The 21,709-nt window shown below is 46.1% G+C and overlaps 1 protein-coding gene across 1 annotated transcript; it reads left to right on the top strand.

Moving 5' to 3' along the window:
- Nucleotides 1-13,874: 13,874 nt before the first annotated feature.
- On the top strand, nt 13,875-15,781 carry LOC127611432 (uncharacterized). The gene is made up of 2 exons (XM_052081955.1): nt 13,875-13,941; nt 14,018-15,781. Exon 2 carries the CDS (start codon nt 14,588-14,590, stop codon nt 15,779-15,781), a length of 1,194 nt encoding a protein of 397 aa, XP_051937915.1. The 5' UTR covers nt 13,875-13,941; nt 14,018-14,587.
- Nucleotides 15,782-21,709: the final 5,928 nt, after the last annotated feature.

Genomic DNA, 21,709 nt, shown 5'->3' with positions numbered 1-21,709 from the left:
TGTTCATCACACTAAATGTCTGTTTACACATCATTGTCCGTGCCATAGTCTGGATGTTTGGAAATTTGGCTGCACTTAACGAAGCATAAATCTCATCCAGTTTCAGGAAGTGGAACTTGTCCTTTAACATAATGTCACATTGGAGATCTATCAGTTCCAACTGCAACTCCTGTGGCACTGTCCGGGTCTTGTGAGAAGGGACATGACACCAGCTGAAGTCAATTATTCCAAAATCACAAAAGCGACGGCAGAATTCTTCATGCATGTCATCCAGTGATTTTCGGTATTTTTTCACATGTTGTGGGGCCTCCTTTAACGTAGCCAGTGTGGGGAAATGGGCAAATGGCTGACATTTGCTTTGAAAATAAAATCAGCTTGCTTTTGTAGGCTTTGACGTTTGCTTGCATTTCATGCACAAACTGTTTTTTCCCTTGGAGCTTCATATTCAGTTCGTTCATATGTGTCAGTATGTCCACAGTAAAAGCAAAATCACAAAGCCAATCTGTGTCATTCAGCTCAGGAAACTTGTCACTGTTCTCAAATTGCTCTAAAAATGAAATAATCTCCCGTTTGAGCTCGCACACAGGTTGACATACTTTCCCCAACTTAACCAGCGGATATTAGAATGCTAAAATAAGTCCATGCAATCAGCGTCAGCTTCTTCAAGGAATTGAATAAATTGACGATGGTGAAGTCCCCTTTCTCGAATAAAATTGACAAGTTTCACAACTGGCTTCACTACGTGGTCAAGCTGCAGCACGGATTTACACAGTGCTTCGTGGTGAATTATGCAGTGTAGGAAAATTACCTCCTGCTCAGGGTTGTCCTCTTTCACCCTGTCCTGAACTCTCTTCAGTCCCCCGATTTTTTTTCCTGTCAGATTCGGTGATCCGTCTGTGGTAACATTGGTAAGCGTTCTCCAAGGTAATTTGTGCCTCTGTATGACCGCTTGCTGGCTGCTTGAATGTCAGTAAAAAACTTGTCATCGTGCTTGCTTCTTGGATGGAAGTTGATCAAGTAAAGGTTTTGTTTGCAAACTTGCTAGCAACCTGTCAGCGGTGGCTGTACGTTCTTGTGTTGAAAGGTTCCTGGCGTAAATAGCATGTTTATTTTAGCATGTTCTTTAGCATGTACTTTTCTGCTTCGCTCTCGACGAAGGTGGACTTTTTTTCCCTAGCCTCCTACCGAGTTTTCATCCGAAGAACTAACTATGGAATTAATTGGCTGGTCTCTCGATGTAAGCAACAACATTTTTTCGACGAAAAGAGCGGGCAGTGGGGGGCCTGCTTGCCCTTCGAGGACATTTGCTGCCGGATACGCCTTGGATCCATGGAGAAAGTGGAGATCGGTGTCTTCATCTCTCCGATTCTTTTTTCCCCCATGACGTGGTTCGATAATGCGGAGCGCAACGGTGACCATGCAGCTGGTCATTTTCGGCCGCCTTCGCGGTTACCCCCCCCCCCCCCCACCACCACCCCAATTAAAATGAAAAACAAAAACAAAAAAGGCATTGCACAGGCATTTATGAAATGTACAAAAATACGACCCTGCAAATTTGACGAAATAAGTCACATGAACATTTCAAAATATTCAGAGTTAGTTAGTTAGTTAGTTAGTTAGTTAGTTAGTTAGTTAGTTAGTTAGTTAGTTAGTTAGTTAGTTAGTTAGTTAGTTAGTTAGTTAGTTCAACCCGTTCCTATTTGGAACATTGGGCGACGAGTTTCCTCTATTTGGTCCGGTCACTGGCGACCCTTCTTGCTCCATGCCAGCTGACACCCATCTCACTGAGGTCTTCTTTGGCAGTCTGTCTCCACGTCTTCTTTGGCCTACCTCTCTTCCTCTTTCCACCCTCTGGCATCCAGTCCATGGCCACACTTGCCGGTCTCTCTCTTGGCAGTCGGAGTACGTGGCCGATCATTTTCCTTCTCTTTTCAGAGACAATGTCTGACAGTTCAGCCACTCCTGCCTTCTTCATCACCTCCTCGTTGGTGACGTGGTCTATCCATGAGATCCTCAGGATGGATCTCAGGCAACGCCGATGGAAGACATTTAACTTGTTGGTTATGTTGGCTGTCTCCATCCATGTCTCACAGGCGTAAATCGCTGTTGGGATAACCACTGACATATAGAGGCGTAGCTTGGTGGTCGTAGTGATGGCTTTCGATGACCAGATGTTGCGGAGGCATTGGAACACTCCCGCAGCTTTACCAAGTCTACTGTTGATGTCTTTCTCCTCACCACCTGTATTTGAGATGTTACTCCCAAGATATGTGAAGCTGTCAATGTACTCTATGTCATGTTTGTGTAGAGTGAGTGGTTGAAGGTGTTGGTGCTCTCCGACGGCCATGGCCTTGGTCTTTTCCTGGCTAATTCGCAAACCGACCTTAACTCCATGCTCATACAGATTATTGGTCAACTCCTGGAGTGCGGGCTGGGTGTGACTTAACAGGGCCAAACATCTGCAAATTCCAGGTCAGCTAGTCTGCTCCCTCCCCACTTGATACCAACTTTTGCTCCTGTGATGGACTTCCTCATCTCAAAGTCGATTATGATAATGAAGAGTAGGGGTGACAGAATGCAACCCTGTCTTACACCAGTGACAATGTCAAAATCATCAGTTGTGCCACTGTTGGTTTTGACACAACAGGTTGAGTTGTGGTACAATGACCTGAAAATGTTGATGTACTTGAGGGGTAACACCATACAGCTGGACGATCTGCCACAGTGACTCCCGGTGGATGCTGTCGAAGGCTTTCTTGAAATCGATATAGTTGATCATGAGTGGTATCTGTTCTTGGCACTACTCTATGATGTTTCGAAGGGTAAAGATCTGTTCGGAGACCTTCCCTTCCTGAAACCGGCCTGCTCTTCCCTCAAGATGTTATCCACTTCATCTTCTTGGGGAGCGTGACAATGACCCCACGTCTCCAGTCGGCAGGAACCTCTTCAGCATGCCAAATCAGGTTGAACAGGTGGGTAAGGCTCTTCACAACAGCATCTTGGCCATGTTTCAACAGCTCGGCAGCTATCTCATCGAGATTCAGAGTTAGACACACACACATATGGTGGTATAGCTACAACTAGTTAATCAGATGTTATAGATATAAAAGAGTACATGCAGACAGTTAAGTGTATTTTGGTAATTACGAGTATGATTACTTTCTTTCATTCTCTTTCTCTCTCTCTTTTTGTCTCTCTTTGTCTTGCAAAATATGTAAAACATGTTCATGTACTGTATATTATACCTCACCATCGTTACATTTATTTTGTGTTTGTGTTTACAGCTGTAAGCATGTCTACCTTCCACTTCTAAGATTTGTGATTTATGACCATGTTCTCCACGTGCTTGCATGGGTTTTTTTCTTGGCACTCTGGCTTCCTCCCACATTCAGGAATGTCAAACATTCAAAACTGTCAATAGGTGTGAAAGTGAGTGAATTTCTACTGTATATTAGGGTGACCATATTTTGATTTTTCAAAAAAGAGGACACTCGGTCGGGCCTAGAGATTGATTAAATTGATATGCAAAGATCTTGTACATTATAACTCCTATGATTAATAAAGTGAGACTATATTATATTGGAAAAACGTGCAACCTACCCCCCCAAACCCTAAAACGTCCATCCATCTTCCATGCCGCTTAAATAATTAAACAGTTGTCTCATAATTTAACACAGAATAACACATCCCTTCAGTCTTTAGTTTTCTTTGTCATGGTTGTTTTCTTCTCCTTCATGTGTTCCCGGGTCCAACAATTAAGGAACTCTGTCAACACTATTTGAAGTCGCTCCTCATCCAGCTTGTTGGGTGTTTTTCTGTGTCGATAGGAGCTTTAAGCTCTCTGACCAGCACCTTTATTGGCCAAAGAAACATGTTTCTGTAAGTTTTCCACACTGTTATCTTTATCGTGTATTGCCACTGTCCTCAACCCTGAACCATTAGTCAGGGGCGGACTGACTTCTGTTGCATTTGGCTTTTTCAACCAGTAAATCGAATCATTCCAGTAACTTCAACCACAGCAATGAAACACAGACGAATTAACAAGATTTAGTTCCATCCCATTTCAGCAGCAAACAGTTGGCATTTACAATTGTAACTGAGCGCACCTGCACCACATGCTTTTCCTGACCGCCGCTGCTTGTCTTCTGTTTTGGGTTATCACCCACCCCGCCAGTATCCGCATGACACAAGCCGGGAACAGAGTATTCGCCTCTCATTAAAGAAGGAAAAAAGGGAGGTAAAATTAAACACATGTTAATTGGTCCTATAAGAACCAATTAAAGATTGATATTTTCAAGAATTTATAAAACCCTCCCGGATGGTAAAAGAGGACATTTGGTCCATTTACTGTATATGTAGCTTGCGATTGGTGACCCTAACGAGGACATGCATTTTATAAAATGGATGGATGGATGATTGTGGCAATAGTTCTCCAAAAGTGTATTTCCTCTCATGGGCCCAAAAAAGGCAACATGCCTCCTCGAACATTACAATTAAATGAAAGTATAAAGTACAATATTACTGAGTCTATTAACATTGTGATTTGTTTTGCTTCAAGGTCACCATATACATGTAAACTACATTCAATCTGTGAACAGCTTTGCGAAAAGATTGACTTGTCCCAGAAACGGCCTTAAAACCTAAATCCAGCAGGAATGTTGCACTGTTGGCTGTATTGAAAAGGCTGTTGGATGCTCGTTTTTATGGCCACAGCTGGCTGTGGCTTTTTTAAGGTTGAATATGACTTGTGCCACAGGGGTCTGGAAAGGCATAAAAACAAGAAACCGAGCGATAGGTTGTTTTTCATCCATTCAGGCAAGGGTGGCTAGTCTTTAATTGTGATGCTAGCTGCCGCATTTTCGGCAGGGTGCTATTTTGGGAAAATTTGTGTATTCTGGCACCTTTTCTATTCTCTCTTTTTTTATTATTGGTCAGGCTGCTTAAATGGATGAATCTTAGGTTGAAATACGTGACATGCACGGCAAACAAACCATCATAAAAAATAATTTCTGTGAGATGTAATTCTCTGCCATTTTGTGGGTTTCCAGCCAATGCAAGTGGCCAACAAAGCCTATAAAAAAAGGAGGGGAAAAAAATTCTGGCTTTGAGGGCATTTGGCAGCTAACGGCGTATGATTTCTTTGGCCATTTTGCAATGGCTGGCAGTGCAGATTTTTTTGGTGGCTTTTCATTTTCTTGTATTTTGTCTATTTTAGCTAGCGAGGCTACAATGTGAGCATTCCTCACTGTTTTGAACACTTTCACTTCACGTTTTTGCCAAACATGCTAACTTTCATTTATAATTATTATTTTTTAATACTTGCCTTTTTTGTTGCAAGACTGGATTTAAACTACATAGCGGTGACACACAACTCAGTTCTTTTTTTTTTTGTCCCAAGAGGTCCAATTTGGATATGCATCAAAGGAATGTCAAGCTTAACATAAATTGGATTTTGTCAGACATGCTTCTTGCCAATGTGGCTCAAAATTGGATATGTATGGTCGGCTATAACTGCCATTGCTACTGACGGGTCAGAGCTCCCCTGCAGTAAATCACAACTATAAGTGTGTACATTAAAACATTACCTATGATGTAATTATGATGACTGAGTGGTTCATCATTTATTAAATATGGTAGAAATGGTACATTAGCTTAAGGTCATATTTATCGTCAAATATGCTTTATCTATGACATGCAGCATAGATGAAATTTCTTCCTCTCCAGCCTCAGTGCAAACATGCATGCAAACATGCTGTACATTAAACACAGCTAAATCATGATAGCAGCTACACTGTACAAAAGATGTAAAGTGAGGTAGTGCATTGTGCAATACGCAGATGTCGGATGATGAAGGGAGGGTCATAGTCTATGACAGGAGGCTGGGGTCGGGCAGAGGCAGAGGGGGCGGAGTGTGGGCAGAGCAGGGATGGAGTTGAGTTTCCTGACCGCCTGGTGGAAGAAACTGTTTTTGAGCCGGCTGCTTCTGGCACGGAGACTTCGCAATCTCCTTCGCAACGGCAGTAGACTGAAGAGGCTGTAGGATGGGTGGGTGGAGTCACCTGCGATCCGGATGGCTTGGCGGGTCAGACGGGAGTAGTAAATGTCCACAAGTGGGGGAAGTGAGACACCAATGTTCCTCTCAGCTGCTCTCATGGTGCGCTGCAAAGTCTTTTGGCAGGACACCGTGCAAGCACCATACCACACAGTGATGCAGCTGGACAGGATGCTTTCAATGGTGCCTGTATAAAATGTATGCATGATGTGGGGTAGGGCTCTTGCTCTCCTCAGTTTGCGGAGGAAGTACAGGCACTGGTTGGCTTTTTTGGCCAGTGATGAGGTATTGTGGCTCCAGGACAGGTCTTCAGAGATGTGCACTCCCAGGAACTTGCATATAGACGCATATAGAACATCAAATGTGAGGTAAATGGTACATTAAAGGTGTATAGACGGGGCAGATCATTAACTGTGACAGGGCCCCATCATTTGTGGGAAGGGGCTTATTTTGTGTGAAGGGATGCATTGCTGCAATGACAAGCATTGACATCTGAACAATTTGAAGGAATGCTCTGACATATACCCAGCATGCCATTAAAATTCCGTCCTCTTCCCTTACCTGCAAAAAGGGTGCTGAACTGTAGTAGCTAGCGCTTGGACTTTTAGCTCATCAGTCAGCGCTCTGTGCTCTCAACCCGGAGACTTATGTTCAGTCAGGACACCACAAGAATGAAAAGTCAAAAGGCCATGCTCAGTATCCATGCTAGGGACCAGTTTAGTCAGGGGTGGCAGTTGTTGGAGGTGATCAAGCAGGGGGAAGCGTGTTGTGGACACGGCGTGATCCCTTCACCGTTCTCCACTTTCCCAGGTCCTCCGCGTGTTCGTTTGATTCGGGCTGAGTTGATGTGCGAAAATCACAGGCTGGAAATGGAGAAGTTCTTGCAAGATGTTTTACTGAACGTTCAGGGCACAAGTGTGAAACAACACAAATCGATTCGGGCTCCTGTGAGTCTCATATTTCATCAGGAAGCCCAGAGCAACTACAGTCACACGTATACATAGGCATAGTATGTTAATTATATTAATTAGGGGCGGGCAGTCCTTCCCCTTATGTAAAAATCTGAAACAAAGAAAGTCAAGCAAAGTTCGAGCTTGGCATTTTGAGAAAGTACAGACCATATCTGCTGTGCACAAATCTCGAGATAATAGTTCCTCCTCAAGGGAGTTTGACAACCTTCAGGAACTTTCCCGAGGTGGGGGACGCAAAAGAAGACACTTGGGGCTGTTATTCATTCAAGTGGAAATAGGACCCCAACTTCACACTACATTCTTTGTTTTAAGTAGCGGATGTTCAGGACAGAGACCTAATAGTCAAAGTCGACCTGTCTATGATACAAAGTTTTCAGCTAAACATATAACATATAGCCCCACTGGGATGTGTCCTCTCGCCACTGCTCTTCTCTCTCTACACAAACGATTGCACCTCAACAGATCCAGCTGTCAAACTCATAAAGTTCGCAGACGACACCACGGTCATCGGTCTCATCAAAGACGGCGACGAGTCTGCGTACCGCCAACAAGTGGAGCAGCTGGAGCTCTGGTGCGGCCGACACAACCTCGGGCTGAACACGCTCAAGACTGTAGAGATGATCGTGGACTTCAGGAAACATTCTTCTCCTCAGTTGCCCCTCACACTATCCAACTGCCCTGTGTCAACCGTCGAGACCTTCAAGTTCCTGGGAATCACAGTCTCCCAGGACATGAAGTGGGAAGTCAACACCATCTCCATCCTGAAAAGGGCCCGGCAGCGGATGTACTTCCTGAGGCTGCTGAGGAAGCATGGCTTGCCACAGGAGGTGCTACGACAGTTCTACACGGCAGTCATCGAATCAATCCTGTGTTCTTCCATCACGGTTTGGTTTGGGGCCGCCACAAAAAAGGACAAAATCCGACTTCAACGGACAGTTAGGACGGCAGAAAAAATCGTTGGCACCGCCCTACCCACTCTTGAGGACTTGCACACTGCAAGAATCAAGACAAGGGCACGGAAAATCCTCCTGGATCCCCCGCACCCTGCCCACCACCTTTTTCAGCCACTCCCCTCAGGCAGACGCTACAGATCCCTGCGCACCAAATCCAGTAGACACTTAAACAGCTTCTTCCCTCTAGCCATTAACTCCTTAAACAGTCACTGACATAGTCACTCTTCTTGCACCACAATATGGTACTACAAAACTACTGGTATACTCTAAAATGGTTCAATGATTTTCTTGTTTACGATGATACTAGTGCAGCGTGTTATACCGGAGACAAATTCCTTGTGTGTTCTACATACTTGGCCAATAAAGATGATTCTGATTCTGATGAAGTGATAACTTCACAGTGAATATAGAAGATTTGACTGATGTTTTACCTTCAATTTGTATAGTGCAGCACAATGAACTCAGCTTCACAGTTCTGATGTCTTCTATTAAAATCTAGCCCCCACCATTTTGAATGTTCATCCCATTCTTATGCGTTTGTTTTTTTTCCCCGGCACTCTATCTTCTACCCACAATTGAACACTCTCAAATGCCCATCATGGTTAATGCTAATGTACTCATGTAGTCTGATCAACGTTAATTCAAAACAAAATTGAGAAATCCAAAATGAAATTACCAACCAATGCAACCCCAAAAAACAAATAAATAAAATATGAAGATGAAGAAGCTCAAGTTTTTCACTTACCAACTAATAGAAATCGATTAATATAAATCAAGCACTGGCACTGTTAATATCTAAAAACAATAAAACGTCAAAGTCTTAATGAGGAATGACATTGCAAATAAGCGTCACTCATCTCAAAACATTCTTAACTGGAGATAATTTCTCACCCTAAAAAGAAGCAAGCTATGCATCAATATTCTGTATTGATGGTCGTCTTTGAAGGTGGGGTTAGAGGTGCATTAATTAATCGATTAATCAGCAACAAATCGATTATCAAATTAATCTACCACTATTTTGATGATCAATTCATCATTTAGAGATCTTGTTTAAATGAAGATTGTCAAAATTCTTGGGATTTCAGCATTGCAGCAGTTAATATTTCTGTTGTCCTCCATGAAATCACACTGATTATATTTGTGTTTCATTAAACTAAGATGTTTATAAAAATCCTGCTACTTTAGCAAACAATGATCACCATTTTTGACAATTTTCTGACAGCTTAATTATTCAAATAATTATTAGGTGCAGCTATAGGAGGGGTACACCCAGGAATGGTCACGAGTCAATCGCAAAGAAGTCACCTATTGATGTTAAAATATAAATAAAACACTACGTGCAGTCATATTGACTTCAATAGTATGCCCAGTGGGATAAGCAACAAGTCACACAAGTCAATGTTATCATGTCTATCTTCCATGTGTACTAATGGTTTTGGTTGTCTTCCCTCATGACTCCGCCCACCTTTTTTGTTCCCTCCTTCCACCTGATGTTTTGATTACCATGTTGACTTTTTGTCGTTGTTTTGTTTCATCATCCCTCTTACTTGTTTTCTCCTTTTGTTTTCCTACATTTTGTTAAATTGCTCAACTGTGTCTGTCTGTTCTTTTCGCCACCCTAACATGTCAGCCTCTGGTTTTGTAGCCATTTTAAATTAGAATCACAGGTGAACCCTGTCACAAAGGTTGCAGATGTAACTTCAAAAAAACAAACAAACAAAAAGCGCTGTATCATATTGTTTGAGTTTCCACGATGAAATCAAGTTTGCTGGTATGAAGCGAAATCCAGCACATACAAGTATCGACAGATAGATATAAATTAATACTTATTTATAAAATCTGCTTAATTCATGGTTAAAAATCAAGAGTCTATGTTGCTGAAACACATGAATGTAGTCAATAAATGGGTATGATCATCGACAAGAGCCTCTTGGATATCCAAACTCTCTCCTTTGTCTTGCAACCATTTGCTCTCTGTATTATGATATGGCTTCATCAGGGCAGGGAAAGCCACTTCTTCTTTGACAATTGGGGAATGTGGTTTGTGTTAATTTAAAAACAAACAAAACAAACAAACAAACAAGCAAACTTCTAAACATTGGTTCCAGATAAGAACACTGAGGGTTGCATTTTTTCCGCTGCAGTATATTATATGTGCACTGGTCGGTTAGCTGGTGCATGGATGTTATTTGCCAACTGTATTTTTTCTTTTTTCTTTTGGGGTTGGTGGGGGGCAGAGATGTGCAGAGATGCCCCTCGGTCCTCGAGCCGGTCCTCGAGGCCAAGGACCGGCTCGAGGACCGAGGGGCGGTCCTTGGTCCTCAGCTTTGGCCACGGAGTCAAGTCCTTGGTCCTTGGCCTTGGGAGTAGAGTCCTTGGCCTTGGTCTTGGATTGCCGGTCCTCGGACACAATGAGGGATTACAGCCTTGAAACCCTTGTATAAGGACTGCAAAAATCACGAAAGAACCTAATAAATTCTATCCAAGGAAACCCATATGGATGGATTAACTCTGGCTCTTTAAGAGGGGCGTAGCTGCCACTGACAGTTAGTACAATGTGTAAAGAGCGGCATCACAGTTCATTTCAATCACAGTTCGTTCCGTTCCCGATCGGCAGTTTAAATAGGGTGTAAAGCCTTTCTGTAACAGTGGTGTCTTCTATTGAGTTATTTTTGCACAGTCGTCACGTTTGTGCAGTCGCACTAGAATGTTTGTTTGAACCAAGTAATTTGCGTTACAGCTAGAGTCAATAATGCCGACAGTTCACTTCCCGGGTTGGGATTTGGAGTCCTTTTGCTCGATTCCAGTTATGTTTGCTGAATGCTTTTTCATGTTTGGAATAATGAATATTGATAATACATAGTTTAAAATCATGGTTGATTTAATTAATTTTTATGATTATTGTGAATTTGAAGGTATTTGTCACGTTGTGCCCGAGGCGATGAAAGATCGCCTCCTGCACAACAAAATAACGAGGTGGATCCCCAGGTAAAGCAGACACGAAAAGATTTTGTATGAACACAAAAAGTCTTTAATAACGAACAGAAAGAGCCCGACAGGGAAACAGTAACAAAAAACGCTGGTCAAATAAGGACCAGGGAAGAAATAAGGAAACAACAGAAAACGCTCGCAGAAAAAAACAAAAGGCGAGGAAGGTCTGATTAGACTATAGACTAAATATACAATTTTGGGACTAGAGAGAACGCAAGATAAACGGCCACAAGGCTAGAAGGCAACGAGAAATCTACTATAGAGGTTTTAGCGCGAGAGAACAATGGCACGGCGTGGAATTCTCCGGCAGTGAGTGGACTGCCCGAACCTCTTAATAAAGGCAGATAATCAACCCGAAATGACGAACAGGTGTGCAGTTGGCGGAGGGAAAAGCCCGCCCCCTGCTGGAAGACACGGGACGTGACAGTACCCCCCCCTCAATGGACGCCTCCCGGCGGACTACCCGGCTTGGACGGATGAGCAGCGTGGAAGTCGCGCAAAAGGGACGGATCAAGGATCCAGGAGCGGGGCACCCATTGCCGCTCCTCCGGCCCGTAGCCCTCCCAGTCGACCAGGTACTGGAAACCCCTGCCCCTGCGCCGAGAGTCCAGAATGGCACGCACCGTGTAAACCGGGCCAACATCGACCACCCGCGGAGGTGGGGGCAGAGTGGGAGAAGGCGCCAAGGGACTGGAAGATACAGGCTTGAGCAGGGAGACGAGGAACACGGGGTGAACCCTCATGGTGGCCGGTAGCCGGAGCCTGACTGCGACGGGACTGATGACGGCCTCGACCTCGAATGGTCCAGTGAATCGGGGTCCCAGCTTTGCAGACGTGCCGACCAGGCGAAGATCCCTCGTTGCCAGCCACACCTTCTGTCCCACCACGTATGAGGGCGCCGGGCGCCGACGACGATCTGCGATCTGCCGGTTCCAGGTCGCAGTGCGGGACAACGCAGCCCGGGCCTCCTTCCACATGTGATGGGCCCGCTTAAGGTGGTGTTGTACAGAAGGGACCTCCACCTGCCCCTCCTGGGACGGGAACAGTGGCGGCTGGTAACCGTAAGCCATCATGAAGGGCGATCTGCCTGTGGCGGAAGAGACGAGGGTGTTGTGTGCATACTCCACCCAGGGTAAGTGGTCGACCCAGGATGCGGGACGGTGGAGGCACACACAGCGGAGGGCCGCACCCAGATCCTGGTTGGCGCGCTCAGCCTGTCCATTGGACTGGGGGTGGTATCCCGAGGTCAGGCTGGCCGTAGCTCCGAGGGACCGGCAGAACCGCTTCCAGACGCGAGACACAAACTGGGGCCCCCGATCCGACACAATGTCCGCTGGAATGCCGTGGAGACGGAAGACGTGTTTGACGAGGAGGTCGGCGGTCTCCAGTGCAGACGGCAACCTGGACAAAGGCACAAAATGAGCCGCCTTGGAGAAGCGGTCCACTATCGTGAGCACGACAGTTCGCCCCCGGGAAGGGGGAAGGCCCGTGATGAAGTCCAGAGCGATGTGGGACCACGGACGAGGGGGAATGGGCAACGGCTGGAGCAATCCCGCCGGAGGTTGATGGGACGACTTGCCGCAGGCGCAGGAGGTGCAGGCATTGATGAACTCCGTCACGTCACTACGGAGCTCCGGCCACCAGAACCGCTGGGCGACGAGTTGCACCGTCCGGTTCACCCCAGGGTGACATGCCACCTTGGACCCATGTCCCCACTGCAGAACTTCAGATCGTAGGGATGGAGGTACGAACAGCTTCCCTGCTGGGCACTCCGCCGGCACCTGAACCCCCTCTAGGGCAGCCTGGATCCGCTGCTCAATCTCCCATTGGACGGCCCCCACGATGCACTGGGCCGGGAGGATGGTTTCCGGGGACCGGTCCCTCCCCGCAGGTTCGTGGAGACGGGAAAGGGCGTCGGGCTTGGTGTTCTTGGACCCGGGAGAGTAGGTAAGGACAAAGTCGAACCTGGTGAGGAACAGGGCCCACCGGGCCTGACGGGCGTTCAGTCTTTTAGCGGAGCGGAGATAAGCAAGATTCTTATGATCAGTGTAGACCGTGAAGGGTTCCTTTGCCCCCTCGAGCCAGTGCCGCCACTCCTGCAAGGCGGTCACAACAGCCAACAGTTCACGGTTGCCCACGTCGTAATTGGATTCGGCAGCACTGAGACGAAGGGAGAAAAAGGCGCAGGGGTGCAGCCTCTGGTCGACCGGAGAGCGCTGGGACAGCACAGCCCCCACCCTCGAATCCGAGGCGTCCACCTCCACGATAAAGGGGAGATCAGGATCAGGATGTTGTAGTACGGGGGGACTGCTAAACGCCACCTTCAGGTTCGCGAACGCCGCATCCGCGGTTGGATCCCACATAAATGGGATTTTAATGGACGTAAGGCGGGTTAAGAGGAGTGCCTTCTGACTGTAACCGGGGATGAAGCGTCGGTAGAAGTTGGCGAACCCCAAAAAGTGCTGCAGTTCCTTGCGATTGGTAGGATCCGGACAGTTAGTGACTGCACGCGTCTTAATGGGGTCCGCTCTTAACCTGCCCTGTTCGATAATGAACCCCAGTAAGGAGATGACGGGGACATGGTGTAACTGGCGCCAAGACTGAGTTGTTGGTTGCCATGACAACAAAAAAATAATTTATTTTAGGCTTGTTGTTTAGCTAAAGTATTTCATATTTCTATGTGAACTTTCATATTTGTTTTTTCCTTAAATCCTCTGAATATGTTATTCGGAATGTTTGTTAAAAATCACTTCCGGGTCAAGTGCCGCGTATAGCGAGGAATGAGAGAAAGATCGAGAAGAGAACGGGAGACAGAGAGAGACAGAGAGAGACAGAGAGAGAGAGAGAGAGAGAGAGAGAGAGAGAGAGAGAGAGAGAGAGAGAGAGAGAGAGAGAGAGAGAGAGAGAGATGCCGTGTGATCTACGTGATTTATCGTTATTTGATCTACTTTCGGTTTACCAAGGTGCACACGGTGTGTCATTTTGTGTTATTTATTTAATGTCCTGTTCAAGATATTATAATTTTGATTGTTGTTCGAAATGTGTTTTAGTTTTCACGGTGTTCCATGAATAAACGTTTTGGACATCAGTACGAGGCGTCATCCTTGACCGGGGTAGATACAGTGAAAACGTGTCCTCATCCATCCTTCTGGAGGCTTCGGCGCGCAGGTGCTTCCCCCACGGCAAGCTATCGGCTTCGGCGCACATCACGTAGCAAGCTACGAGCTACATCGAGCGTCGTCGCACTCGACCTGCGTGCCACGCAGCTATCCACGAGTTACTTCGAACGTCGTCGCACTCAACCCGCAGTAAGCTACAGGCCTCAGCATGCATCGTCGCTCCTCAACCGGCAGTAAGGCAAGATTTCAACGTGCGACGGTGCTTCTCATCCTGTAGCAGCTAAAGGTTTCGGTTGACATTAACCAGAGTTGGCAAAGGCCTATACAGCTTCCAGTAGCTCACAAAGTAGGTGGATAGAACATAGGCGAAGATTATCATAAATGAGAACTAATGAATGCGAGTTCTTGAATGTGTGAAAATATCTGTTGAATGTTTGACAAGCGCATCATTGTTATTATTGCTCTGTAAAACTCCGGTTCTGAAGTTTGAAAGCTCCAAAAATGTCTCAATATAGTGACAGTCAGTGTGATGAGATGCAAGAGCATGAAAATGTGGAAAGGGAGGCTGAGGCAAAAATAAGAAAATACTCTTGTTTAAGACATTTGACACCTAAAATGCAGGAACTAAAGGAGAAAGAGTTCATTCAAAAGGAAGGCAAGTTGAATGTAACTTATGAGAAATGGAAAAGTCATGTTAGAGAAACCCGAAGAAAGTTAAAACAATGGTGCCCTGAGCAAGACATGTACGACATGATGGATGAAGTTGAGAAGCTTGAGGGTGAGATAAAAGAAATATACGACAGTGTCCGAAGCCGGACAACACCAAGTCAAGAATCACGGCGAAAAGTTGATTCACGTGTAGCGGCAACAGCAGACTTACTGCAAGTAATGAGAATCCGTCTAACAGAAGATGAAGAAGATTTTGATGCTGTGGCAGAAAACGCAAAATTACACATGCTGCTAGATAACGAATATGCCAGGTCCATATATGGTTCCACCGCCTCCATAGTTACAGCACCCAGTGCCAAGCCTTCCGGGCACCCGTCCGAATCGCCAAGCATTTCAGTTAAGCCGGCCGAAATGGCTGCTCTTCTGGCTGCGAAGGAGGCTGAGATTAACATGGAAGAGGCTATTGAAGCTCAACGTCAGCAGTTGAAAAAACTTGAAAATCAGAGAGACATGGAAGTAATTAAGGCACAGTTAGGTGTATATGAGGAAGAGGAAATTAAGGAAAGGAATGGTACGAGGAGCCCCGTACACACCAAAGAGAATGTTGCATTTCCTTCTTCTCACTATGCCACACGTCACGAACAGCAAACTGTACAAAATGAGACAACCTTGGTTCAGACATTACAGGAATCATTAGCACTCAGTCGCTTTCCAAACCCAGAGCCTACAGTATACTCAGGTGATCCTCTGAACTTTATAGAGTGGAGTACAAGCTTCAAAGCTCTGATAGAGAGGCGATGCTCAAACCCTGCAGATAGGTTGTTTTATTTACAAAAGTACATAGCAGGGGAGGCAAAATCTTCTCTTGAAGGCAGTTTTTATAGAAGAGATGAAGAAGCCTATCAGCAAGCATGGGATCGACTCAACACCAGATATGGTAATTCCTTCATTGTGCAGAGGGCTTTCAGAGAAAAACTCAACGGATGGCCAAAGATTGGTGGGAAGGAATATTTCAAATTGAGCTAGATGAAGGTAAAGACTATCCAAGTTTCCATAACTTTGCAACATTTATATCTAAAGAGGCACGCATCGCTTGCAATCCAGTGTCGTCTCTATGCGCATTAAGACAATTTACTGAGATGACAGTAGAGGGAGGTAGGCAATCAAAAGCAAACACATTTGCTACAAAGGTGAGGATCCCAGATCCGCAAACCTCTACAGCCGATCAAGACCCCAATGAAAACGATTTACGAGATGCCGAAAATCCAGGCATATGTTTATGCTGTGGAGAAGAACACTACATAAATGTAACAAGCTTATGAAAATGTCTTCAGAGGAAAAGAGAAAATACATCTATGAAAATAAGCTATGTTTTGCATGCCTGAGAAAGGGTCACAATTCTAAGGCATGTAGAAATAGAGCCATGTGTGGAGTATGCCGAAAGAGTCATCCAACCGCATTACATGAAGATCGTTCTCCAACGGAGACAGCCTCAGCACAGAACACCACTGAAGAAATCACATCCTCACTATCTTGTTGTGTCAAGGGAAGTGATGTTGTGAGTACATCAATGATTGTGCCCGTCTGGATCTCAGCACCTAACGCACCTGAGACAGAGGCCCTAGCTTATGCACTGTTGGACACACAAAGTAGCCACACGTTTGTTGATCAAGAATTGTGCGCAAAGCTTAAGGTAGACATGGACCCAGTTAAACTGAAACTCTCCACGATGATGGGAAAGGACTCAGTGATAAAAAGCGAAAGAGTTTGTGGACTTAAAGTAAGAGGATTTTCCTCAAATATTTCAATTGACCTACCTCCGGCCTACACAAGAGACTTCATTCCTCTTGACCGGACACATATTCCTACCCGCAAAACAGCCACTTCATGGAAACATCTTGTTAACATAACTCAAGCGATGCCCCCACCAATGGATTGTGGCGTTGGATTATTGATTGGCTATGACTGCTCCCGAGCCTTGATTCCAAGAGAGGTCATTACTGGAGGTGACTACGAGCCTTACGCTGTCAAAACCGATCTTGGCTGGAGTATTGTGGGAGGAGTAGCACAATGCGTAAATGCAGGCGATGTGACTGGACTTTGTCTTCGAGTATCTGTCAAAGAGTTACCACCTGTAACACCATCAGCCGTCATTAAAGCCCTAGAGTCTGATTTTGCAGACACAAAAGCAGGTGAAAAAAGCATATCTCAAGATGACATTCTCTTTCTGCAAATATTAAAAGGAGGCTTCCAACAAAATGAACACGGTCACCTCGAAATGCCACTTCCTTTCAAAGCACGACCTCACCTCCCAAACAATAAGGTGCTGGCTTTGGCACGACTGAAACAACTGAAAAGGAAGTTAGACAGAGATCACAAGTTCAAAGGTGACTATCTGAAGTTTCATGGAGGGCATCATTAAAGATGGTGATGCAGAGAAAGTAGACAGCCAACCAGAACTCGGCAATCTTTGGTATATCCCTCATCAAGGTGTGTACCACCCCCGGAAACCGAACAAGATCCGCGTGGTCTTTGACTGTTCTGCAAAGTACAAAGGCACCTCACTGAATGACCATCTGTTAACAGGACCTGACCTTACAAATGGCCTCACAGCTGTACTATGTCGTTTCAGGAATCACCCTGTTGCAATTATGTGTGATGTAGAAAAAATGTTTTCACAGGAGGACAGAGATTATCTGCGTTTTCTCTGGTGGGAAAATGGAGACTTAGATTCACAACCCACAGAATACCGTATGAAGGTGCATTTATTCGGAGCATCATCTTCCCCTGGCTGTGCCAATTATGCCATGAAATGCCTAGCCAACCTTAATGAGAAACAGTTTCCCAATGCAGCTAGTTTCATTCGGAAAAATTTCTATGTTGATGACGGACTCATAAGCGTGGAGTCAGTAGCTGAAGCGAAAGAGCTTGTGAAAAGGGCTCAAGCTCTGTGTGCAAGAGGAAACCTACACATCCACAAATTCCTTTCCAATAACCGAGAAGTGCTAGATTCAATCAATGTAGCAGAATGTGCTGTGGACGTGAAGAATGTTGATTTCAGGCCTGACGACTTACCAGTGCAAAGTGCGCTTGGGGTAAGACGGAAGATCGAAAGTGACAGTTTCTCCTTCAAGGTGTCACTTGATAAAAGACCCACCACACGAAGAGGGATTCTTTCTGTTGTAGCCTATTTATACGATCCTCTCGGTTTTTTAGCCCCATTCATCCTTGAAGGAAACAGGATACTACAAGAGATGTGTCAGAGAGGTACAGGATGGGACGATCTACTACCTATGGACTTAAAGTTAAGGTGGGAGATTTGGCTAGAGGATTTGGAGAACCTTGATCAAGTCAACATTGCTAGATGTTTTATACCGGACAGGTTTGGCAAGGTACAGAGAGTTGAGCTTCACCACTTTTCTGACGCTAGCAGCCAAGGGTATGGTCAGTGTAGCTACATCAGGGTGTTAAGCAAAGAGAAGGTGAACTGCTCCTTTGTCATTGGCAAAGCGAGAGTGGCTCCAACCAAAATACTCACCATACCAAGGCTGGAGCTAAGCGCAGCAGTAACCTCAGCAGTCGTGAGCAAGATGTTACGGGAGGAGTAGTAAGTCAAAATAGATGAAGAATATTTTTGGACAGACTCTCGAGTGGTTCTAGGATATATTAACAATGACGCTAAACGATTCCATGTCTTTGTTGCAAATCGGGTCCAGAGAATTCGAGAAAACAGTGATCCACAGCGGTGGTACTACGTCAACACAGGAGACAACCCTGCAGACCATGCCTCCAGAGGCCTGAATGTGACAGGTCTCATCAACTCAAATTGGCTCACCGGTCCAAGGTTTTTATGGGAGAGAGATATAGCCATAAACGAGGTGACACCTGAGCTACTGGTGGGAGATCCGGAGGTGAGGATTGTACAAGTGTTAAAGACAGAAGCTGTAAGGCAATTTGACATTCAAGAGCTTCTGTCACGGATTTCAAAATGGGCAACAGCAGTTAACGTCATTGCTCGCATCCAACGGCTAGCCAAGAGAATCAAAACCACAAAACCTGTAAACGTAGAAGAAAAAAGGCAAGCTACACTGACCCTTGTTAAACTGACACAAAAGGATGTCTTCCAAAAGGAGATGAGCATGCTTAGCGAGAAATCAGGAAAACTGCCTTGTAACCATCAACTTTATCAGCTTGACCCGTGCCTTCAAGACGGCATATTGAGAGTAGGAGGAAGACTAAGAAAAGCAGCTGTGTCGCTTGAATTAAAACACCCAGTAATACTCCCTAAAGACGGTGCTCTCACAAACCTCATTATTAGTCATCATCACAACAAAATACAACATCAAGGCAGAGGACAAACTCTCAATGAGTTACGGAGTAATGGATTTTGGATTGTTGGTGGAAGTAAAGCTGTAGCTCAACACATCAGACGGTGTGTACAATGTAGAAGAATTCGCGCACCACCAGAGGAACAGCGGATGGCAGACTTACCCAGTGACCGTGTTGATGCAACACCACCATTCGCTTACTGTGGTATGGACTGCTTCGGCCCCTTCCACACCAAACAGGGAAGGAAGGAGCAAAAACGGTATGGCCTGCTCTTCACGTGTCTGTGCTCCAGGGCAGTGCATATTGAAATGCTTGAAGATATGACAACCGATGCCTTCATCAATGCCTTGAGATGCTTTGTAGCTATCCGTGGAGCCGTTAGACATATAAGATCTGATCAAGGCACTAATTTTGTGGGAGCAAGAAATGAGATGGCAAAGGCGCTAAAAGAATTAAATCAAGAAAGATTAGCCTCCTACCTTGCAGACAAACAATGTGATTTTCAGATGAACACGCCACACTCTAGTCACACTGGCGGGGTATGGGAATGTCAAATCAGGACAGTGAGAAGTGTACTGAGCACTGTCTTGGCCCAAAGCGCTGGAAGGTTAAATGACTCTTCCCTAAGGACTTTCTTTTATGAAGCTATGTCCATTGTAAACAACCGGCCCTTAACTGTTGACAACATCAGTGATCCCACAAATTTGGAACCTCTCACGCCAAATCATTTGATTACAATGAAGTCTTCTTTACCACTTCCCCCACCTGGCAAGTTTATCCAGGAAGATCTCTACGCCAAAAAACGGTGGAGAATGATTCAATATCTTTCCGAACAATTCTGGCACAGGTGGAGGAATGAATACCTTGCAAACCTTACCCTGAGGCAACGATGGCTTACACCAAGGCGCAACATGGTAGTTGGTGATGTTGTGATCATAAAAGAGGATGATGTCCCTCGCAACGAATGGAAACTTGCTAAGGTTATTGAAGCAAATCAAGATGATGACGGACTGGTGCGAAAAGTAACCGTACAGATAGGAGAACGAAAGTTAGGGAGAAAGGGAGAGCGCCTCAATAAGCCTTCCGTCGTTCAAAGAGCCGTACAGAAGTTAGTGGTTCTAGTTGAAGGCAACTAGGGAGAAAGCATCAGATGCTTTAAGTTAAGGTGTCAAATATTCAATCTAGAATAGGTCAATTTTTTGGAATATGTAAATTCCATTGTTTGTTTGAATGACATTAAATTTAGGGTAGCGGGTATCTATTCTTAATTGTAATTTCGTTTAATCCACGATAGTCTACGCAGGGTCGCAGGGTCTTGTCTTTCTTCCCTACGAAGAAAAAACCCGCCCCTAACGGTGAATGCGATGGTCTAATGAGACCTGCAGCGAGCGAGCTGTTGATGTACTCCGTCAACGCCTCGCGCTCGGGTTGGGACACCTGATACAGCCGCGAGGTCGGCAACGGAGCGCCCGCCTGCAGGTCTATAGTGCAATCGTAGGGGCGGTGTGGGGTCAAAGAGCGCGCACGATCCTCGCTGAACACTTCCTTAAGATCCCGATAGCAATCCGGCACTCCGTCAAGGCAGATCTCCTCGGGGGGTGTGACACGTTCGTGCTTCCCGACGGCCGATCGTAGACAGTGCTGGTAACAATACTGGCTCCAGCTATCTATTGCTGGGTACGCCCACGAAATCACGGGGTTGTGTGTCTTAGCCGAGAATGATCGGGGGGTTGCGGGACCGCATTAAGTAAAAACGGCGATGCTCGACATGGTTGCCGGAGAGTTGACGTTTCAACGGCTCCGTTCTATGCGTTACTACCGCCAGGAGGCGCCGATCAAGATCACAAACCCGCTTCCTATCGATCAATTTCTCCACGAAACAACCCAGCTGGGATGCGAGATTGGTGTCCATTAAATAGTCATCTGCCCCCGAGTCTACCAGAGCCCGAACCCGCCAAGACCGGGACCCACCAAATATCTCCCCCTCGAGCTCAAGTCTGTTGGGGTGTCCCGGCCGCGAGTCGACTCGCCTAGACTTGAAGGGTGGCTCGCGAGGTCGTGACTCACAGTACTCGGGGTGGACAGGGGATGACGACCCCGGATAGCTGGTTGCGGCGTGAGGAGATGGTTGAAGGCTGTCAGTCGTCGCTCGATCGCTGAAACGACGCCTTCTTTCCTCCGCACCAACGTCCTTGCCTCCCAGCTGCATCTGTTCCTCCGTGGGTGCACGCCGGAACTGGAACCGATCACCTCCACGCTCCCGGCTTCGCTCCCTCAGGCGATTGTCCATGAAGAGGGAGAGGTCGATTAACTCCTCTAGGTCGATGCTGTGGTCCCGGGTCGCCAGCTCGTCCTTGAGTTGAGGGTTTAGTCCGCGGCGAAACAGACCACACAACGCCCGATCACCGTATCCACTCTGGGCGGCCAGGATCCGGAACTCAATGGAGTAATCTGCTACCGATCGCTCTCCCTGGTGGAGGGCGAGTAACCGGCCCTCTGCCTCTCTGACCCGCACGGGATGGTGGAACACCCGGCGGAACGCTGCCACAAAGTCGGGGAACGAAGTACAGAGATTCGGCTTCGCGTCACTGGTTGCTATCGCCTATGACGCCGCCGGACCTGTCA

This window comes from Hippocampus zosterae, chromosome 12 (assembly GCF_025434085.1).
Source record: "Hippocampus zosterae strain Florida chromosome 12, ASM2543408v3, whole genome shotgun sequence".
NCBI classification, from domain to species: Eukaryota; Metazoa; Chordata; class Actinopteri; order Syngnathiformes; family Syngnathidae; genus Hippocampus; species Hippocampus zosterae.
Note: the sequence above shows the minus strand (reverse complement) of the source record. Positions and strands in the feature narration are given on the sequence as shown.

What these genes read in the sequence shown, in the direction of transcription:
- LOC127611432 (XM_052081955.1), top strand. Translation starts at nt 14,588, where the DNA reads ATGTCTCAATATAGTGACAGTCAGTGTGATGAGATGCAAGAGCATGAA.